We start from the raw sequence: 21,247 nt of genomic DNA, 5'->3' as shown, positions 1-21,247 counted from the left end.
AAGATGTGGACCTGGAAAATGGGCCCTCTGCTCAGCATGCAGTAGAAAGCTGTGGTCACACTTGGGGCCAAAGAAACACAAACACAATGGAAATCTTGCCTTCCACACCTCATGCAGATGCATCTGACTAATTAATTTAAATGCATCTAGAAGCTGCAGGTTTCTAATTTTTAGTTTTCCACAGGGCATTATGTGAGAGTGGATACTGAGTACAAGTCCATCATATTTTCCACGGCTTATAACGTGAAAATTTTAGATGAGCCAGATTCTGAAACACTGTCTTATTGTATATAACATTAACAGACTAGTTATTGTATAATAGAGGATGACTGGTCTACAATTACATTTTCTATTTGTAGCAGATCTTCCACTGAAGTTTTGTAGAACTGTCTTCAATGAATGATCAGCAGACTTGGGTCCTTAAAGTAGTGTAGAATTCCGTCTGGTATGTTATAAAATATAAAACAAAATAAAAAGTTTAAAAAATAACTATTATAATAGAAGTTTAACCTTTGCTTTGTTTAACTGTAATGGGGGCTCTTGGAATTCTGTAGCTCTTTTCTAAATCTGTGGTCGTGTCATGTCTTTCCTTCACAGTGTCTTGAACTCTTGCTGAGAACACTCTGGTAGTTGAAGGTGCCTGAATTACTGAGTTTGCACCATTTGGAATGCATTCCAAAATGCTGAGGGAGGTGGACACCTTGGGCTCAACTTAGACTGTCTGCCACACTCTTCTATGTGGTGCTTTGGATTCACAGTGTCAGAATAGTAACACTTTGGACAAGGGGCTTATGTCTCATCAAACAAGACTGATGGAAGTTGCATGACTTCTTATGTAATGATTGATACACTGTGTCAACTTGAGAAGTTTAGAAACTTAACTAAGTAATTCAGCAGTTCTACATTCTACGGAGGACACATGCCCTAAGGTGCTGTTTATGCCTTGGGATAGTGTGATGGTTGATTCATTGTGTCAGTCTGAGAAGTGTAAGAGCTTAATTAAGTGATTTAGCAGGGGACCAAGGTCCTCGCTTTGTAAATGTCCTCATCTTGTGCAAAAGGAGGGCAGAGAGATGAAGTGAGTGCTACACCTGCCCGAGGGCAGGTAATCAGCTTACAATATAGGGGAGGAAAAGAGGATTGCTCTTCCGGCTTCTGTTTTTGTTGCTTTTGCTGTTTTCCCCTGCTGTGAACGTTTTCCCCTGCTGTGAACGTTTGCCCTAGTGTCACGCCACCCTGCCTTGCAGCCAGCCATACTGAAACCTCCACAAACTGTGAGCTAAATATACTTTTCCTTCCTTAATTTTGGGCATTAGAAGACATACAGAGACATTTTCACTTTGCTCTATTAGAGCAATGGTGTCTACCCAGTAGGTATTAGTTTTCAATTACTTGTCTCCATAGGAGGAGTATAAACTTAATTTGCAACTGTGTTTTAAAAGTATCACAACATTAAACTTCCAGACATACATTTACAAAAGAGAAATAAATATGTGTTCCTTTCTAATTTTTGTGTAATAATTCAACACATCAAAGCAAATATTAAAAATATTCAGACTACTAACAGGGCCAGTGATTTTCACATAAATAAATTTCTTAAGATGTATGTTCAGTGGGGGAGCGGGTTTAATGACATTTTTTTTTTATCTAAATGGAAGTTTTAAGCTCTTTGTACTTGGGAGAATTACATGTAGTTGACTATACAGGTAGTACCTGGGTACTTGTAGGTTAATTTTACTGACCAGTGGAGCAAGACATTAAACATTTCATGTTCCAGGATGGGAAATATTAGATGGTTTTAGGAGATAAGTGTGAACTGTCTCAGAAGCAGAGGGGAGGAAAATGTAACTGAATAACAGCAGGGAGCAAATTGTTGCCGAAACGTTGTCTCGTCTAATCTTTGCAACAATATGATGAAGAGAAAGGCATGATTCCTGGTGGGCAAGAGTAGTCTAGGGTTTTATGAGTCAGGATTTGGAATCTTACCTCATCTGGCTTTAGAGCCAAGGCTGCTTCTAGTTTTTTACCCTGCTGTCTCATGGAATAGAAAGGATAGAAACTGTTTCCTTTCAAATCTGCTTTTCTTCTTTCTGTCACACATGTGACTCCCCCCTTCTTGCTGGTGTCCTCACAGCTGTCCGGCTTCTCAGAGTTAGAAAGTGTAAGCGCATTAAAGGTAGAGACACAGCAGCATGTTACAATCAGAGTGAGAAAGTGGCAGTAACATAAGAATCCACTTGTGGTCGCCTCCTTTCCTACACCCAGAAGCCGGGCATGAGAAATGAGCTACAACCAAAAGTGGTCTTCGTGTAGAAGACTCCTTGGGAAGTCTCCATCAGGCTTGCACTGGGTGTCAGAATTCTAAGGCTTTCACTATTCCACGCTCAAGTCTTTTTCCTTGAATAGAGATACATCAGGGCATCAGGTGTGTTTCATGTCTTGGATCATTTCTTGCTCATAAATATGAAAATTTCTCTGTGAAAATTGTGGGGTTGATGCAAGGTTGATAATGGAGGAAGGTGTGTCATGGAAAGTGGCATTGGGAGGAATCAGAAAGACTTCGGCTTAGTGAGGAACATGCGTTTACATAGTATTTAGGAAATAAAAACGAAAACGCTATGGTAGATTAAGCACACAAACAATTAAAGTAACAAAATATACAGAGAAAAACTAGAGAAGGCCCAAGAAAGCAAAAACTTCTCATTCAGCTCTGCCAAAGTCATGCCTTATATTTAGAGGTAGAATATAATTTTCTATTATTTTATTATATATTTGTTAGATTTATAAAACCATATTTCCTTTAAGAAGAAAAGAGCAAAATTTAGCAGTTATCTGAATTTTGCTCCATAAAGTAAAACTCTGCCTTTAAGAATCACCCACCACTGTATTTTATACATGAAGAAATGATCAGAGAAAAACAAATCTTGCTATCAATTACTAGGAGTTGGTTAGAATTCAAATGTCCAAATTTACAATCTTTCTGTTTGAAAATGTCTTAGATTTCATATTACAACATCTTAAAAAGCAAATGATTCTGGAAAATCGGTAGCAGATATCTAAAATAAGCTAAAGAATTGGGCAGGAAGTGAGTTCCTTGATTCTTCTTCATTTGCATCTAAATTACTGAGTCCATGACTGAATTAAAATGCATATATCTAAGAAAATTTTTCAAAGTCAATTGAACGTAAAAGTTGGAAATAATGGATATGGTATCTGTCATATAAATACGTTAACTTGCTTTGTTGTACAGTAATTTCAGAGTCTTGGTGTCCTTAGAATCATCTCGTTGGTCCATCTCAGTGTCTCCCTAGATCATTCCTAATTCCTTAATTTTATTCCTGCATATCTCCTACTGCCTCTTACAACCTAGAGATGGTGCAGTTTTAGTGTTCTGTGGATCTGGACTTTAGTGAACGTTGACTACACAGATGGCAGTCACTGTTATTTGGGCTGTAACAGTTATCATGTAGATAGGAAATGATTCCCCATTGGCTTATGTACTGAGGTCTCGGTTTGCAGTGGAACAGTGATCAGAGGTAAGGGGTAAAGAGGAGTTTGAGTTTTGAGGGTCCTCAATAGGCTGACACATTTATGAGTTCATTGGTGAATGGGCCATTAATAGGGGGCCTTGTTGGAGGATCTGACCCCTGGAGGGTGCCCTTTGAAATATGTGTCTTTGCTTGGGCGCCTTCCTTTCCGCTCTGACTCCTCACCTCTCTGTCTGCTTTACTGCCATGAGGTGAGCAGCTTTCCCCCATCACACCTTTCACCAGGGGGTTTCCAGCTGGAGCTAGCAGACCATGCAGTGAAGCCTCTGAAACTGTGAGCCAAAAGAAATCTCCTTTAAGTTTTTATCAGGTATTTGGTCATAGTAATGAAAAGCTGTTAAATAGAGCAGTGCAAATCCAGTGTTTTTCTTTGTCATTTTCTGCCTAGATATTACAGTTTTCCTCCGTCTTTAGTTATCTGAATAGTGGGAGGTGTTTTGCATAAAGCTACTTTAAAGCAAAGCATCTTTTAAATCTGTTTGGTCTCTGTTGAGCTGGAATGTGATTATGCTGCCCAAGCTGCCTTGACCTCCTGGGTACCAGCTATGTCTGTGCCTCACCCTTCTAGCAGCAGAAACTGCAGACACAGTTTATCATGTCCAGGTTTTTGGAAACCCAGTTTAGATCCTTGGAACTAACTTCTTTTGTCTTTCGCTATCACCATTTTGGGAAACAACTCCTGGAATTCAGAAACCAAATCTTTTTTACTTGATGCAGGGAAGTGGTGTACACAAACAGCCACAGATGCTGGCGGTCACAGTCTCTGTGATGACTGTGAGAGGCTCGTCATTTCAGACACTGAAATTGGGTGCAGTAAACATGGCTTACTAAGCTTATGGGGGCACATGGAGACCACTGATTTTGCACTGGTGATGTAAACTTCCGTGGTGAGCACAGAGGGGCGTTGACTGTAGGCTTCAAGGAAAGGAATGTTTGGGTGGAAATTACTGGTCATATAAGTTTTTATTATTTTAGTTTCTTAGTATATGTGTGTAGTACGTGATGTTTACACTCCTTGTGGGAAGTTGACACATGAACATAACATGTTTCTTTTTCCCTTTCCTCCGTCACACTTCACCATCCTTTCATCTCCCCTTTTTGGTAATTTTTGAATACATTAATACATTTTTTGAGTGGAGTTGGTACACGTGCAGGATTTCATCCCTTGTTTCTCCCCACACCATGCCCCCATCTGTTGATCTCCTTCTCCCTTGAAACACCTCTCTCTACTTCTACTGTCTTTCTTTTACTTCACTTGGCATTTAGAATCCCAGAGAATCCCATGTGATATTTAACTAGTGTGTCTGAATTATCTCACTGAACTTTATGTCTCACAGTGCATTTGTTTGCCCACAAATGACTCGAGTGTATTGCTCTTTAGTGCAGAGGTCCTCCATGGTGTGTAAACACTACATTTTATTTATCCATTCACCTGTTGGTGGACATATGGACTACTTCCAAAATTCAGCTTCTGTGAATTGTGCTGACCCAGCTATTCCCCAGCTCGGTACTTTCCCAGAGAGTTAAAGATACCACATGAGAGACACATGTATACCTGCCGTGTTTATGGTAATATTGTCAAGACAGTGCATTCAGACAGCGTTGTCAAGTGCTTTACAGTGACCACAGCATTGTTAATTTTGCTTTCAGATGCGAATTGGACTGCATTCTGGCTCAGTGTTTGCTGGAGTTGTTGGAGTTAAAATGCCCCGTTACTGTCTTTTCGGAAACAATGTGACTCTGGCTAACAAATTTGAGTCCTGCAGCGTGCCACGGAAAATCAATGTCAGTCCAACCACCTACAGGTACTGAGAACATTAAGCACCTGAAATCTGTTGTTTTTGTTTTTGTATAGGTGCCATTTTTCTCTGTTGATTTCATTCATTCTCCACAGATTTTGTCTGAGAGGACCTTAAAGAGAAAAGAAAAGTGATAATCTTTATAACACTCAGTTTAACTTGTTTTAAAGATGTTCTTGAGCTGCAAGACATATTTGTAGCTCAATGGGGATTCTTAACAGATATCATGTCTTCTTTCATAGTTTTGATTTGTGATCATGTGTATCGTTAGGTATTGTGATGTCAGCTGTTGCAGTGCAGTACAGTTCTAGCCTGAGCCACTCAGAGTAGGCATACTTACAGTCACAACTTAAGGGCTTGGTACTGAGAGGTCCGCCGTTAATCAGGGGCTTCACACACGCCAGGTCCTTAGGCTACCTTCACTCTTGACCAAATGGCTGCAGTCTCAGTTGCTCCCCAGACCTCCCAGGCACACAGAGCCCACAGTGGGTGTCACACTTACCTTACAGCTTCACTGTGAAGGGACACCTGAAGGTTGGTAAGCAAGAGATGGACAAGGTGGGGTCCGAGAGGGTTCCTGATACAGAGCTTCCCTGTCTCCTGCTTATGGATCACACACATCACCCTTTTACCACATCAGTGGGGTTCCCAACAAGAAAAGCACCACGAACTTGGAGCTTTGGTGTCTGGACTCGTTAGTTTGCTTAGTTTGATTATGAGGATGTGATTGATTAACTCATTGGCCTTGTTTTGTCAGCGTCTGTGTCCCCTACCAGAGTCAGGTTGACCCAGAGCCTCAGCCTTTCAGTAGTAACGATGAATTTTTCTAGATCCTTCTTCCATGCTGCATCAACCCAAGTCCTCAAGGACTCATGTAACCCAGAGATCCTGAGAGTTTTAGAAGCTCCCTTCTCGTCATAAGGAACAGGACCAAGCAGACTCCCCACTGTGCCTCTGTGTAGGGAAGTGGGAGATGTGTAGTTCTCTGAACAGGTTTGCTGTTCGCACAGTCTTCTGGACTGGTTCAGACCTTCACCTAGTGAGACGAGAGCACTGTCTTCTCTGACGTCACTCTGGTATCCTTAACAACACAGGGGGCAGGCTCAGTCATGAAGGTCCTCAACTGTGGGATCATTTGTCTACCTTCAACCAGAAAATAAACCAACCGTTCAGGTAGAAGTGCATCTGTGGTTTAAATTTGGTCACGTTAAAAACTATTAATGGGAACACTTAAATACTAAATCATTTTCCAGATTCACACGGTAGATATAGTATCTTTCCTGTTCTTAAGGGTGGCTCTCTTGGAGTCTCCTCTCCTGAAACACCGTCATCTTTCTAGACCGCCCAGCTGGTAACTTTGCTTTGCGTGTCACAGCGGAAGCAGGGCAGCAGACGAGACCGTGCTGTCTTCATACCAGGCTGCCCCAGTGCCTGCCCGGGCTCCACTTCAGGCTACTGGGCCAGCAGCCCTGCCTCTGCCTGAACACTGCTTTGCTCTGGCCAGCATCCTTCTGGTCACCTCGGCAAGAGCTGTTCTACTTCAGAATAACTGCCTTCCACCCGTGGTCAATTTCTCTCGCCTGAAATGTCATTGCCAGTAGAATACAAGCATGTCTTGCTATAAAAGCTCCTGAAAACATAACATTTCTTTATTTCCAAGTCCATCATCTATTGCCAGCTTCTCTTTCTGCCTCTTTATCCATCAGGACTCAAAGGAGTCGCCTGGACTCCCTACCTGTTTTCTCTATGCTTTCTTGCTGTTTCACATTTGCATCAGTGACAGTTCCTCTGCCTCACGGATTGGTTCTGACCCAGGTTGTCTGCACACCTGGCAGAGACCTTCCTCACCTTCCATCTCTTCGCTGCTGGGTAGGCTAAATGTGACATCTCTGTTTGAAATGGCTTCTTACTAGGTTTCCCAGTGCCAGGCCTATGTGGCCTTCGCTTTACCCCAGGGCCACACCCGGAGAGTCCGTTGTTTCTGCTCCTGCCCCATCACACCTTTGAGTGTCGCAGGGAGTTTCTGTGAGTGACTCTCTTGCTATGGACTGGGGTGTGCACCTGTATGTAGCTCCAGCCGCTCAGGAAGCTGAGACAGGAGGATCACCTCTGTCCAGGAGCTCAAAGCTCAAAGGCAGCCTGGGCAAAGCAGCGAGATCCTGTCTCAAGAAAAGTAAATGAGTTTAAGTAAATTTAAAAATCAACTTTTTATTGTTCTCCCTTTTTAAGATAGTTCTAGTCCATTCTGTAAGTCTCCACAGTGCTACAGACTAATTAAATGACTAATTGACACATTAAAAGTAACTTGATTGAGTGAATTCCCACACAATATCCTCATGAAATCTGCTTCCCGCTTAGCCAATTGACTGATCTTCATAGTTCCTCAGACCTGGAGTGGTGCAGGGAACATGCTTTCTGTTCCTCCTGGCACCCCACCTGTTCCTGTGTGGTTCACCCAGAGGGCCCAGGTCTCCTCCCGCGTGCTCAGGTCTGCCTGCCACACCCTCCCCTCCTGCGTGCTAAGGCCAGATCGTGGCCTCCACCCCTCACACTGGTGTTGCTGCAGCTTGTACTCCTTTCATACGTATTTTTTATTGAAGAGACAAAAGACAGAAAAGAAAAGCTGAAAACAAGAGACAAACAACAGCAGCCGCAACAAACCCAAAACAGTAACAGTATAGGCTTTCAGAATAAGATAGGAAATTAACAATGGTTATAACGTTGCATATTGTTATCTTCAGAAGAGTTGCTTAGATTACCAGATCCAGACATGCAAAATTGATCTAATCCTATGAGTATTAACTTTTATTTCCCAAGAATTAGTAGAATTAGTAATACAGTCATCTTAGATATCTTATTTGTGTGTATAGTTTCTTACCCTTGTACAATATTTACTGTGGATTTTGGATCTTATTTGGTCTTTCAGTTTCTTATACTAGGAAGTTTGATTACACATGAGTTTGATTTATTTTACTTTTGATTATGGTGTCAAGTTGCATCCATTTACTTATAAAGACTTCAGTACAATCTTTGCGGCTGAGTAGTACTCCATTGTATGTATTACAGTAATGCTTTCCCTTTATTCTTACACAGGAGATAGTTATGTTTTATCTAAAGGGTGAGCAATAGTTAACATGCTTTATTTAGACAAATACACACTATAAAGTACTATTCACTACATGAAACTAGAGAAAACTCAGCCTCTATCACTTAATATAAGTCTTTCTAGGACTTATTTTGAATGTTCTCAATATTATGTTTTATGATTCTTTTCAATTGATTAAATGTCGATCTAACTCACAAAAATCTAGTTCATTCACTTTGAGGATTCCTCATGTAGTGGTTTACCAGAAAATTACCTTTGAGGAATGAGAAATCAAAGAAAGAACCTCAAAATTTCAGCATTTGCCACTTTCTGGGGTATCAGTATTTGCCCACGTTGGCTGTTTCAGGCCCTGAAATGAACTGGTTTCACACTCCAGACTGGCACGACTCACTTGTAGCACCTCACTCTGCAGGCGTGCTGTGTGCGCTGCGTACTGTGTATTCCTGAGTATGTCTTCTGCCCACAGCTAGTGAGAGTGCGTTCACCAAGTTCTGTGCCTTTCAACAGTAGCCACTCAAAAATGTTGATGTGTGTAGTGAGTAATCTTCATTAGTTTTCTTTTGCAGATTCCATTTTGATGGCTGTGTGGCTAAAGATTAGAATGAGAATAGCACATGCGGAGATACCTTCTTGACATGTGTGTTTGTATTGCGGTGTTTCTTCAGGACCTAGGAAAACATCACAGCACTGAAATGCAGCTCAGCACCATCACTCCACCATCTGTGCCATTCACACACAACACCGTGGCTGCTAAATCGCAGGCCATGTTCTGCTCGAGCAGAAACAATCAGTAATTTTCCGTAAAAGCTGGGTTAGAGCACAGGGCCGTGCAGCATTTTTATCCCTGGCCTGAATAGTAGATTAGAGAGGACCCTTATTAAGTTCCAATTTGATGCAAAGCTAGCCAAGCAAATGGGAAGCAGATTCAGTAACTTAATCAGTAAGACTTGAATTTAAAGTGAGTTTAGCTTAAGGGACAAGTGGTAAGAAATAGTGAAATGGAGGAGACAGACGAGTTTTAGAAGAGAAATACTACAAATACGTACCAAAAGGAAGTCTGAATTTGTACAATTAAATCTCATAAAATTCTACTGAAATATCAAAAAGTCATTCTCATGTCATTTTTGTTTCACAAAATTTTATCCATAGCTGCTGCTTAATATTATTTATACAGTTTTTGAATTGATAAGTGGACTTGTGACCACTTTGAATTTAGAAAGCTTTATCAATAGCATGTGGGATACATTATCACTAGACTATTGTTAGACATTGGGGTTACTTTATTTTTGTTATTTTAAATTTTTTTGTTTGTTTGTTTATTTGTTTTGTTGTGGTTTCTGTTTCCGTCTTGGTATCAGGGATATCAGGGATACCAAGGCCTTGCGCCTGCCAGGCAGGTTACTTTTAAACTACTGTGAATTGTGCTGTTATAGTACCCAAGTGTTTGTAACTGTTGCTCCTGGTTAGTAGAGTTATATGTCACCGTGGATTTGGTTTGTCACTGCAGTACACTGGGGATGTGTTACCATCACGAAAGTCTGTCACAAGTGAAGTGGCTGGTTAGTGATAGTCGTCCAGTTGTGTTGCTTTTTTTCCCGAGAGATCATTATTAGTGTGCAATTTTAATCTTCTTTCTTTAACCATTTCAGACTCCTTAAAGACTGTCCAGGCTTCGTGTTCACCCCTCGATCCAGGGAGGAGCTTCCACCCAACTTTCCCAGTGAAATCCCCGGAATCTGCCACTTTCTGGACGCTTACCACCAGGGAGCAAACTCAAAGCCGTGGTTCCGGAGAACCGAGCCTGATGACAGCAACGCCAACTTCTTAGGCAAAGCATCGGGTGTGGATTAGAGAGCCGTGCTCGCCTGTAGTCTGTGGGGGCTGACTCCTTGGAGGGTGCCTGGGACCTTGGAAAGCACTTTAGGGTGACAGAAGGCTGTGAGCAGCATTAAATTTTTGGCGCAGGCTCACAGGCCACTTTCTCCCAGTTAACGTGACAGACTCGTGTTCGCTGCAATATCGTTTTGGCTGAGAGAAGCCTCAGACAGTGACATGGGGCTGACTTCTGTTCTGTAGCAGTCACTTCCTGCCTGCACTCGCTGGGAGCTCTGCATCTGGTCCACAGTCAGGTTGCGTAGCCAGCTCTGCACAGCGACGGCCGCCTGCATCTCGTGCCAGATTGTCATAGTGTAGTCCTGATAGCATGGCTGGAAGAGGCTTCGGGATAGAAACTGCAGTCCCAGCTCTGCGGCCCTTTCCCTCTCCACTCCACGGCTCGTTTTAGTTCCTCATTTAACTGTTAGCGTAAGTAGGCTGAGCTGGTTTTTCTTTATTGCCTCTTTTTGCTTTTGCTTCCTTTGTTTGTAGGAAATAAGCAGTTAGAGGTTAGGTGCACTATGATATAAAAACTACTTCTGTAAATGTCAAAGAATATTACCAGTTTTTAAAGTTACAAATATTCTCTATAATACAACATGTCATAAAATAAATATATTTTTTGAGTTGACATTTATTGTTTTTTATTCTCCACAGAGTAAAGCCCATCTCAATTGACCTTAGAAGTTTAATTTCTGTTTCTCATTTAAATATCATAATTGTAAAAATATTCAAAATAAAAAAGGCTTGTGGGCTATGTTTAAATGCAGTACCGAATCTAATTTAGTTTAGCCACAAGTGCAATGGGATTAAAGTATCCACCCAGGAAGCTTACCGTAAACCCTAAATCAGAACAGTGAAGGCTTCATATCTGTGTGCGTGTGCGTGTGTTCACGCACGCACACATAATTTTAACATCTTTAGCAGATGTTCTCAATTGCCATTCTGAGCCATGTTAAGTTCCTAAGAAGAAAATCTAATTCCAGAAGTAAAAATTAAGACTTTATCATTTTTGATAGCTCCTTTTCCTTAAATACTTGTGCTGACCGTGGTAACAGGAACCCAGATTTTGTATTGCCGAGTAGACTTCTGTGAATTTTTCCGTTGAAATATCTTTGATGATATCTTCTAAAGAGACCACTAGTGGGGTAGAAGTGGGAGAAATTTCTGAACATTTTTCTGAAGCTTGAACTTTTCTTATTCTTTCTTTTCTTGGCATGCCGGTTCCATGTGTAGAGCCCAGGGCTTTGCACAAACCAAGCTCTCTGAGACTGAGATAGGGTCTCAGCCATGAAACCTCAATGTGTATGTTTAATGTTGATGTCGCTCTAAATTCTAAGTAAAAATGTACTGAGTTTGGCTAGGGAAATGATTTTACTTTTAAAGATCAAATTTAAAAGCAAGAGAAAGATGAATGTTACAGTTTTTAAGTCTGTATTAGCAAAAGCCTAGAGATACCGACTGACCTGGAGCTCTGCAAACATCTCAGGCTAAAGTTTCTTTGTAGTCCCAAGCACACCCCGATGTCATCAGGAATGACAGTCACTACTGAGTGACCTCCAGACTCCCAACAATGCCACTGCACCCAGTCGCACCCCAATGTCATCAAGAATAACAGTCACTACAAGTGACCTCCAGACTCCCAACAGTGCCATTGCAGATACTAAGGTGATTACTGTTCAGTGAATGATACTTAGGTTTATTAAAGGATGAGATGTGTTTCATTAAACATTCACCTTGTGATTGGGGTGTGCCATAGCCCGGGGAAAATACATTTTCATTCTTACGGTGATGACAAGTTAAATGAATATTTATGAGGAAAATAAAAATGTAAATGCTTTTCTAGTGAAGCAATCTATTACACGGGAAGTAATTGGAAATATAGGATATCAGAGTGCATACAATAAAATGTTGTCTTTATCAAATACATTTTTAAGCAGACCCCAGTTTGGTTGCAGGTGATGACCTGAGAGTGAGTTAGGGAGAATTTGGAAGCACCTCACAGGGCTGAGAGCGTGGCCCATGGGTTGAGCATCTGCCTCATACCTGTGCAAGGATGGGCCCCAGCACTTGCCAAAGCAAGCCGTGTCTTCCATGGGTGTGCGCTGTGTAATCACACGCAAACAGAACAAATGGGAAATGTGTGTAATCCGGGCACAAACTGTACAAAGGTCGCTTGTTCTACTCCTGCATCTTTTCTATCATTTTGGCATTTTATGTAAATAAAAATTATCCAAGAAATTATGTTTTCCTGGAAAATTGTGTCATCTGTGACAGGCTCCCCTAGAAGACCCTACAAAGGCTGATGAATTACGAAAAATGAAATAAAAGAAGCAGTAAAGCAGATTAAGTGGTGTCTGCTCTTTCTACAGCAGTTTCAAAGCTGCTAGACAAGGAAGATGTCAGATCTCAAAGGAAGAGAATTGATAGGATCAGGTAAAATTTTGGAAGGCAATTTCTAAAAGTGCACGCATGAGTGGGTAAGTAGTCGCATAGATGGCTGGGGTGTGTGTGTAGATTTCAGAGGAAAGTGACTATCCTGTGTGGCCTTCACTGCATCTCTCCTTTCTTCTTTCCACACGAGGTCAGATGCAGTGTTGGTCCCCAACACTTTTGGATTTTATTTTAATAGAGAGTCTCCCTAAGAGGTTCGGGAGCTCTGCCTTGCGGCACCCTGCCCACCTCCCTGGGTTCTGGGATTGCAGATGTGCATCACTGTACCAGACTCGTGTCCTGAGCAGAAAGCTGGGATCCGTGGCAGTGGAATTGCGTGTTGGTCTCAAGGCCATCAGCTCTGCATGCCCCTAACAGGGACAGCGTTGCTTGTGCCTTAATCACCCCACCTTCCAGACGACTTCTAAGATTGTCAGCCCATCAAGGCAGACCTGCCCAGGCCAGTGCTGCTCTCAGGTAAGAAGGTGTAGGATAAAAACCTTGCTCTTTGGTGGGTCTGCAAATGAAGGAAATGGGGAGCAAGTACTGTCTCCCGAGGGTGGACCGGGGTTCCCTGAGGTCACCCAGGAATCACCCAATATGCGAAGCCACCATAAAGTCTAAGGGTATTAGGTTTTTCTTTGCTTTTTGTTTTCAGCTGACATATATTGAACTCACTGCTGCAGTTCCAAAGAGAAGGACATTAGGAATGACTGCAGTAGTGTGTCGGACCTGTATGAATCACTTAATAAGTGACATATTACATGTGTTTATTCTATATTTTGTGGGAGCAGCTTGCTAGACCATGTAACAAATTATTGTAACAACTATCTGAGGCCACTTATCAAGAGAAACCTGTTTGTTTTGGCTGGTATTCTTGCAGGTTTTGATCTAGGATTAGGTGGGCCTGTGATTGCAGGGCCCTGCTGTGGCAGGAAAGCGTTTGCAGCACTGCACAGTGATAGCCTGCAGAGGAAACAATGCACCTGGTTCAGGGAACAAAATGGGGAAGGGAAGAGAGAGGACAGGTGGCCCTGCTGAAGGCCCGAGCCCCAGGGCCTGCAGACCTCTCTCCAACTGGCTCCACATCCAGAAGTTTCTGCAGCCTCCTGCAGTGCCTGTTAGCACCTTAAACCTCTAACATATGGGCCATTGGTTCTAGATCCAAAGAGCTCCCTTCACTGAACAGTAAGAACTGAGTTTATTTTACCCAATTGTGCACTTAAGTGCAGACTATTTTGATAACGGTGCGTGGGCAGCTAAACAGAAGAATGACCTTAAGGGGTGCAGGAATGGAGATGGTGCAAGGGAGAGGGCTCACCAAGGGCCATTGCAGGTACTGTAAGGAAATCTTCCCGTCTTCCCCAGTAGAAACACAACCCTGAAGGCACAACACGGAAGTGGGATTCTATGCAGGTTAAAATCGGACACAGCTTGCCTTGGAAAGAGAACACCAGATGTCATTAGCAAACAAGATTTGCACATGATACTTGTCAGGGTATCTGAGTCATGAGAAGTCTTGGTGACTTCTGCCGAGAAGGGAAAGTTTGCTCCAGCGGTGACTGCCAGGCTCCCCGGGGTGGGACTGCACCTGTGGCTCTCGTTAAATTCAGGGTCCTTCTGCTCTTGGTGTGCCAGCTTCTAGATTTCATTTTTCTCCAGGGACTGGGGATTTAACCCAGGGCCTCAGCATGCTAAGGCATAAGCTCCTGCACTGAGCCTCACTCCCAGCCCCTAGCTTTTAGCTTGCTGATGAAGTGGGTCTCCGTTTAAAATTTTTCCTTTATTATGTTAATGATAGGCACTTAGGGTTGATAACTTTAAGCCAGGTTCAACATTGCACATTGTATTTCCATCTGTAATCACCTTAAAGCAGTCTTGCGTTTGGCCATACCTACATCAGACTAGTCTGCGTAACCCCACACTTATTAACTGACTCTCTCTTCTTATTAATGCCCATTTCTTCCTATTCGTTCAATGAAAAAAAAAAAGCAAGGCCATCATGAACCCATAGATTTCTAATCTCAAAAAGTAAACAGAAGGAAAAATATAATGTTTAAAAGCTATACTTCTTTTAAAAAATTAGTGCAGATTCATTTCCATCAAAACAAACTTGGTTTCATGAAATAGTCATATGTTAGAGGTAAGCACTGGTATAGAAACCAGGACAAAATGGCACAACCGAGACTGATTTAATCTCAAATACTCTGGAGGAAATTTCTAGAGAAAGTTGTGACTTCCTTTTGGCCTTTTTAATCTTTTAAGCTGTAGAATACCATAAAATTAATTTGAAAACAAATCTGCTAAACTGTGAAGAAAATTGCTTGGCAGAAAATGACTTTGCATAATGCCCAGGTCCCAAAGGATTTGCTAAGATATTTGAGTATTCTGAAATGCTGCCAATCCCATCTTTATAGAAGAAAGAAATTCAAGTTACCATCAGAGTAAATTAAAACAGAACAAAGTGAAACAAAATACAATTACAGAGATGGACAGTCCAATGTGTTAAGTAGTACACACCAAGAATAAGAGCACCAATGTTGTGGTGATCAATGCCATTAGAAATACTGTAGCAGTTCCTAATAATTCAAGATTGTGCAGCACCAGGTGCTGTTTAATTATGAGACATCTCCCTTGAATAAATTGTGTAATGTAAAATTGAAAGAAATAAAAATATATTAGCAGGGTTGAAGATACAGCTCAGTGGCACAGCGCTTGTCTGGCAAATGCAAGATCTTGACTTCTAGTACCAAAAACAACAACAACAACAAAAAAAAAACAATAATATGTAGTAGCATTCTAGGCTAGGCATGGTAATGCATGCCTGTAAAATCAGCAGCTGGGAGGCAAGAGGATCATCTTGAGTTCAAGGACAGTCTGAACTACAAATGAGGACCTGTCTCAAAAAAATCTGAGAATTTACTGTTCTTTTGCCTCTTCCTATATGGAAATTAAAAATTCCTTGTGAATCTTTGATATTCCCTGAGACAGAATAGTGATTCCCAACCTTTTGACCTCTTGCACACCATTAGTGAAGTGCTTTAACTGCTTTCCTCTCCTCTCATTTCTTACTATACACCCATATATGTACATGTATGTGCTAACAAATATAATACTTAGCTCTCCACATAATATGTATCAGGATAGCTTAGTTTCTTTCCTAAATGAACCTGATATGAACAGAAATGATGGTATTTTCTTTCCTTGTTTTGAATCATCATTAAGTTTAGCTTTGGAAACTTCTCCATTCAGCCAGTGGTTTCCTTTTTTATGGAATCATATAGTGCTTGAAGATCTACATAAAAAGATGGAGATCATCGCCCATCCAAAAATGTGCCTGTGACTTTGCACTCCACACAGAAACTTCCAGAGCTTCTGGAACGCTCTAGAACCTATTCCTAGATGGCTTCAGCAGGAACTTACTGTCCACAGGGGGAAAATAAATATGCTTGAACTGAGAAGATAATGAATAACTGGCATGTGTCTGTGATTTCTGCTTTAGATGAGCCCACTTTTTATTTTTAAGCTCTCAAGGAAACTAGTGTTTTGTTATAATGCACATGCTAAACATGTAAGAGGTTTTTTTCAGCAAATGCTTATGATACAGTATACCTCAACATTTTCTCTTTTTGTAAATGTACATTTCTTTATGTATATGCCTGTTCTTAAATTCAGTAATTCTTTTAGTTCGCCCTCTATGTACAAAAAATTGAGTCGTAACCCTTGTATTGAAAACCATCTCGGTATTAATTATACTCTTTATTATTACTTTCATCATTGCTTTAAATAACACATTTATTTTGAATTCTACTTCTGGTGGCAGAGTCACAAAGTCTATCAAAATATGACTGCATCTTGGAGGTTTGTTAAATACTGCAGCTGCATAAATACTGTAACAAAAGTATTTAAATAAAAATTCTCTTAAAATTTAAGATGAATTCTGTTTAAAAAGAAAAATGAACCATTGACTCAAGTAAACAGATTCCTCCAAGTTATGTAAATACATTCGTCCTGATGTAAGTCTTGCCATTACAGATGGAGGAAGACACCCAAAACTCAATGTAGACAAACAGGATCAGAAAGAGTTTTCCAAATCACACAAAACCCAAAGTTTCACAAAACTGAATTTGAAAACAAAGGTGTCTTAGGTGTACCCTAGCATAATTGTTAGTTACCCAAGTTTGGAGGTCAATTTGTTTCCTTTACATCCTGTTGGAAGATAATTTTCCACTAGTTTTTATAATTGCATATGTGCAGGGGAGAATATCTAGATTCTGGGCATCTTGGTTTTATAATAACTTTTCAAAAATGTTCCTGTAGCAGCGCCTTTAAAAGGTCACATCTCCCACAAGTGCAAAGGCAGACGTGCCTACAGCCCAGCGGGAAGGACGCCTGTCCCAAAACCAGGATTTCTGTCCTAGTGATGCAGCCCATTGCCTGAAGTGGCAGTCACTTGTTCTCTTCTCACTGCCCTGTGGAAATTGGGGACTAGGGGATCAGCAAGAGCACCCTGACACCCTCTGAGTGGCGCTGCTATTGTGATTTACCTCAGTTACTCACCGAGGAACCCCATGCCTTCTTTGACAAGTAGGAACCTGTCACACCTTGCCAGCTTTTGAACCCTCAGGCCCTTCACATTTATGACAGATCTTGCAGGGGACATAATGCTGGTCAAAACCTGGCTTTCTGTTTGGTGCTTATGCCACTGAGCTGAATCCCTAGCCCCTGGCTTTCTAGAAAGGGGCGAGGAGCTAGATGTGGAGGGTAAGGATCAGGTTAATGGCATTTGAGGGAAAGTCCATGTGAGACAGTTGCAAATGTGGCCACCAAATTGTATATTCAACTGAGTGACAAATGGTTTCTCCTTTTGTGCTCCACTGGGGAGGAGGAATGAAGAGAAACTTGCATGTCAAGTATCAGAACATGTGTTCATAGACAGCTTTGTGAGCCATGGTGCGGTTATTGTGACTTCAGTGACAAGATTTTCTCTCCAATTGGATTAGTACCTTAAACTCTTCTATATTCTCATCAATAGTACAAAGAGCCATTTTGGTTATAGGAAGACTCTCATCCATTTCAGACAATAATTGCATTTAAACATAGCTGACAAAAATTGTGTATATTTGTGTTACGCAATATAGTGTTTTGATGCATATGTACATAGTGTAAATGCTAAGCAGATCTAATTAATATAGCCGTTACCTTACGCACAATATTCTTTTGTAGTAAGTACATTAAAAATCTACTTTTGAAGCAATTTTCAAATATGTAATCCATTCTTACTAATGTCTTCCAGTTGTATAGTAGATCTCCTAAATTTACTCATCCTGGGTAAAATTTTGCAGCTTTGACCAGCACAGAAATATATATTTATATTGAATTTAAGGAAGGAAATCAATGGTAATTGTGAGTAGAAACCAGTTATATTGTTAAAATTTTGTTAACTCACTTGAAACATGCTTTATTTCCAATTGAATTAAAATATTTCCGTCATAGACCTCGCCTTCAACCTGGCCTTTACTGTCTGCCTTTCCATCAGTACTCTCTGGTAAAGGCCACTTAGTTCACCAGTGTTGAAGATGTTTCAGCTCAGCTCATCTTTGGAGCCTTTGCCAGCAACACCTGAAATGCACAGATTATATAGCATTTCTAGCTTTTTTTGTTTTTAGCCTGCCCTTCCAAATTCTTCTAACCTTTGCCCAATACCTAATCCCAAAGCTGCTCCACATTTTCAGGAATAGTTACAGTAACAACTCTACACCTTGGTGTCAGATTTAAGTCATTACCATAAAAAAATAGTTGAGACAGAGGACTATAATGAGGTTTATAGCTAGCTCATGGTTTTGCAAGCAACACAGTACTGCTTCCACTGAGGTCCCCATGGTCGGTGGTGGGAGCTAGTGTGGGATTAAGAGATCACAAAAATAGAAAATCAGGGGTCTTCTTGAGGGCAGTCTTGCTCCCCTCCTGACCCCCTTAACCCTTTCTCAAAACTAACTCAGGATCCCATGAGAACTGGCTTAATCTTACCTAGGGAGCGCCTCTAAGGTTTCAATGATCCCCCAGTTGACTCCACCTCTTAAAGGACCCAACCCTGCTGGCATCACCAGTGTGCAGACCAAGTCTTCAAGACCTTCAGGGGACAAACCAAACCAAATCAGAGGTCTCTTTGTTGACTTTTCCACTTGGCCAGAAGCATTATTACAGGCATGGAGAACTGTATTAGCAAGGACATAGACACTATCTTAGTTTGTGAAACTCTGAGATTACTATTCATAGGGACACCAGCCAGTGGGTTGAATTTAAGCTGAATGTCTTCAAGATCAAGGCAGTGTCCTTTGTCTCTTCTGCTGAAGTCTGAATTTTTTTAACACTGGGAGCACATCCCTTCTTCTCACATTCTGCCAACCTGGACTAGTTGATTTGGTTAACCTCACAGGAAGTAGAATTCAGGAGAAATGGGAGTTGGGTGATCTGTGTGAGCCCTGCCGTGAGTATTTGTTGTGAGCTTACTCACCAGCAGACAGTGTCTTCTACTTTGTGCTATCTTTTATTCCAAAGTTTCACACAGTCACTAGATCAACAGGCTCTCTTCGGACCCAACCCACCTTCCTGTAGTAATGTAGCTCGGAAAGTAAGTGACAGTGAAGGAAGAACCTTAGTGTGGCAACGCATCTAAGTACTCACGAGAGGAGTCTGAGCTTCTTTTTCCCTCTCCCGTGACAGGAAAGCCAGGGATGCGGTACTTTCTGGGTTGTGCCCGTCATCTGCCCCACCCACTGGACCATAGCTTGGCATCCCTTAGCTCAGAAAAAATATGGAACTTGCCTGAGTTGGAAGCAGCAAATGCTCTTCCTCTTCCATGCCTGGTTGTTCATAGGTAAGGGAGGCTGGACATTCTTGAAAGGATACACACAAATAAAGAAGATGGGTATCATCTGGAAATAGGAAATTGTTCCTTCCTGCCAGGAGCAGAAAAGCAGTGCTACTTCTCGTTGACTGAAAGGTGGCCAACAAGAAGGGACTCCAGGGTTTCCTTTCCCCTCTCTCCAGTCCTGGTTCAGGACATTGCTTTCAGTCTTGTCTCTGTCTCGGTCTGTCTCTTGTCTCTCTGACTCTCTGTCTCTCTGTCTCTCTGTCTCTGTCTCTCTCTCTGTCTCTCTTTTCACAGTGCACACTGTGGTAACCTCTTCCCAGGAGGAGATTTGCATGAAAAGCAGAAGAATAGCCAACTAGTCGCTAAGAGAAGTTCCTTACTCCCAGAGCTGGACATAGTCTGTACAGAATCTTCTAGTAGCTGATGCAGCTTAGGAATTTCCTGTATGTTTTCCAAGGAAGTTCCCTGCACAGTGGATGGCATTCATTTTTCAAACTTGAGATAAAGGGAGGAGAGACTAAAGCCCTGATTGAACTTAACCTGGAAACCAGACAGTGAATCTCTACATAAGGTTCACTTGAAAAATCAATGGAAAAAGAAGGATAGCTGTCAAAGTTGCAGATTCCTGAAAAATAACCTTATATCTAGGGATTAAAATAATAGGGTTATGTCACAGGAGTCTGCATTTTAAACGAATTCTCCAAGACTTTCATTGATTTTCAATGCCAGGAATCTACCCCAGTCACTCTCTCAAAGGACTAAATTAAATCTATGAGTGCTACTGAGTGGCAAATTTTGCTACCTCCTGACATTTCTCTGTTTGGATTGCTTGGAAAGCCTGTTGAGCCAGGGTCCGCTGCTTCCTGGCCACAGGTGGATTTAGGGAGGCAGGGAAACATCAAGTTTCCTAGGATCCTTTCTACCTTGTTTATTCCAGTCTCCACTAGGCTTCCTAGGGTGCAGCACTAATGGGTATGATGAGGCTAGAAAGCAGATATGGATAAACCCTGAAAGGCCAGACGGTACACCACAGTGTTGCTTTTGGTAACAAAGGTAAAGAATTCCCTCCAAAAGTCTGCCCAGGAATAGCAGCTGAGCCACAGACTGGAGGTGGAATGGGTAGGGGTGTTATCTAAAAAAGTCAATAACTGAATTATCGTGATTTTAGTCTTTTATAACCTTTAGTGCAATGAAAATTAACATGAAATTAACATGAAAATTAACAGTTTGATCGGCATTCACAGGCTTGTCACTGAAATGTGACTTTTCTCTGAATCTTTTTCCCAACCCCAGAAACGAGTGGTTACAAATAGCATCCCCTTCTCATTCCTAGTCTTCTAGCTAGCTCTTTCATTGCCAGATTTTCTTCAAACCTAATTCTTAACTCCCAGGACTATTTCCCTCTCCTCATTCTTAATGTTCAAATATAGTAAAAAAAAATAATTAATTTGGGGAAACAGACCAAGAAATTTAAATTAGGGTTTAAGATAATTTTCTAAGTGTGAGGAGACAGGAAAAAATAAGTTTTGACTCTCTAATACTCTTACCAGCACAAAGAACAAAGACACTTTGTGATTCTCCAATTACACAACTATTAAATAATTCTATC

General features: G+C 41.4%; 1 protein-coding gene across 6 annotated transcripts in view; it reads left to right on the top strand.

Annotated features, from left to right (window-relative positions):
- Gucy1a1 (guanylate cyclase 1 soluble subunit alpha 1) overlaps nucleotides 1-12,572 on the top strand; it is a 62,111-nt gene extending 49,539 nt beyond the window's left edge. For all 6 annotated transcript variants that reach the window (XM_013160330.3, XM_063260884.1, XM_063260887.1 and 3 more), the window contains 2 exons: nucleotides 5,199-5,353; nucleotides 10,103-12,572. In XM_013160330.3, the coding sequence (XP_013015784.1) occupies nucleotides 5,199-5,353; nucleotides 10,103-10,304 (357 nt within the window). In that variant the 3' untranslated portion in view covers nucleotides 10,305-12,572. The remainder of the gene's footprint in view (nucleotides 1-5,198; nucleotides 5,354-10,102) is intronic.
- Nucleotides 12,573-21,247: the final 8,675 nt, after the last annotated feature.

Source organism: Cavia porcellus, unplaced genomic scaffold, assembly GCF_034190915.1.
Source record: "Cavia porcellus strain 051 isolate PalLab524CR breed Dunkin Hartley unplaced genomic scaffold, mCavPor4.1 scaffold_14, whole genome shotgun sequence".
NCBI classification, from domain to species: Eukaryota; Metazoa; Chordata; class Mammalia; order Rodentia; family Caviidae; genus Cavia; species Cavia porcellus.
The sequence above is the reverse complement of the archived record's forward strand: the minus strand, read 5'-3'. Positions and strand labels throughout refer to the sequence as shown.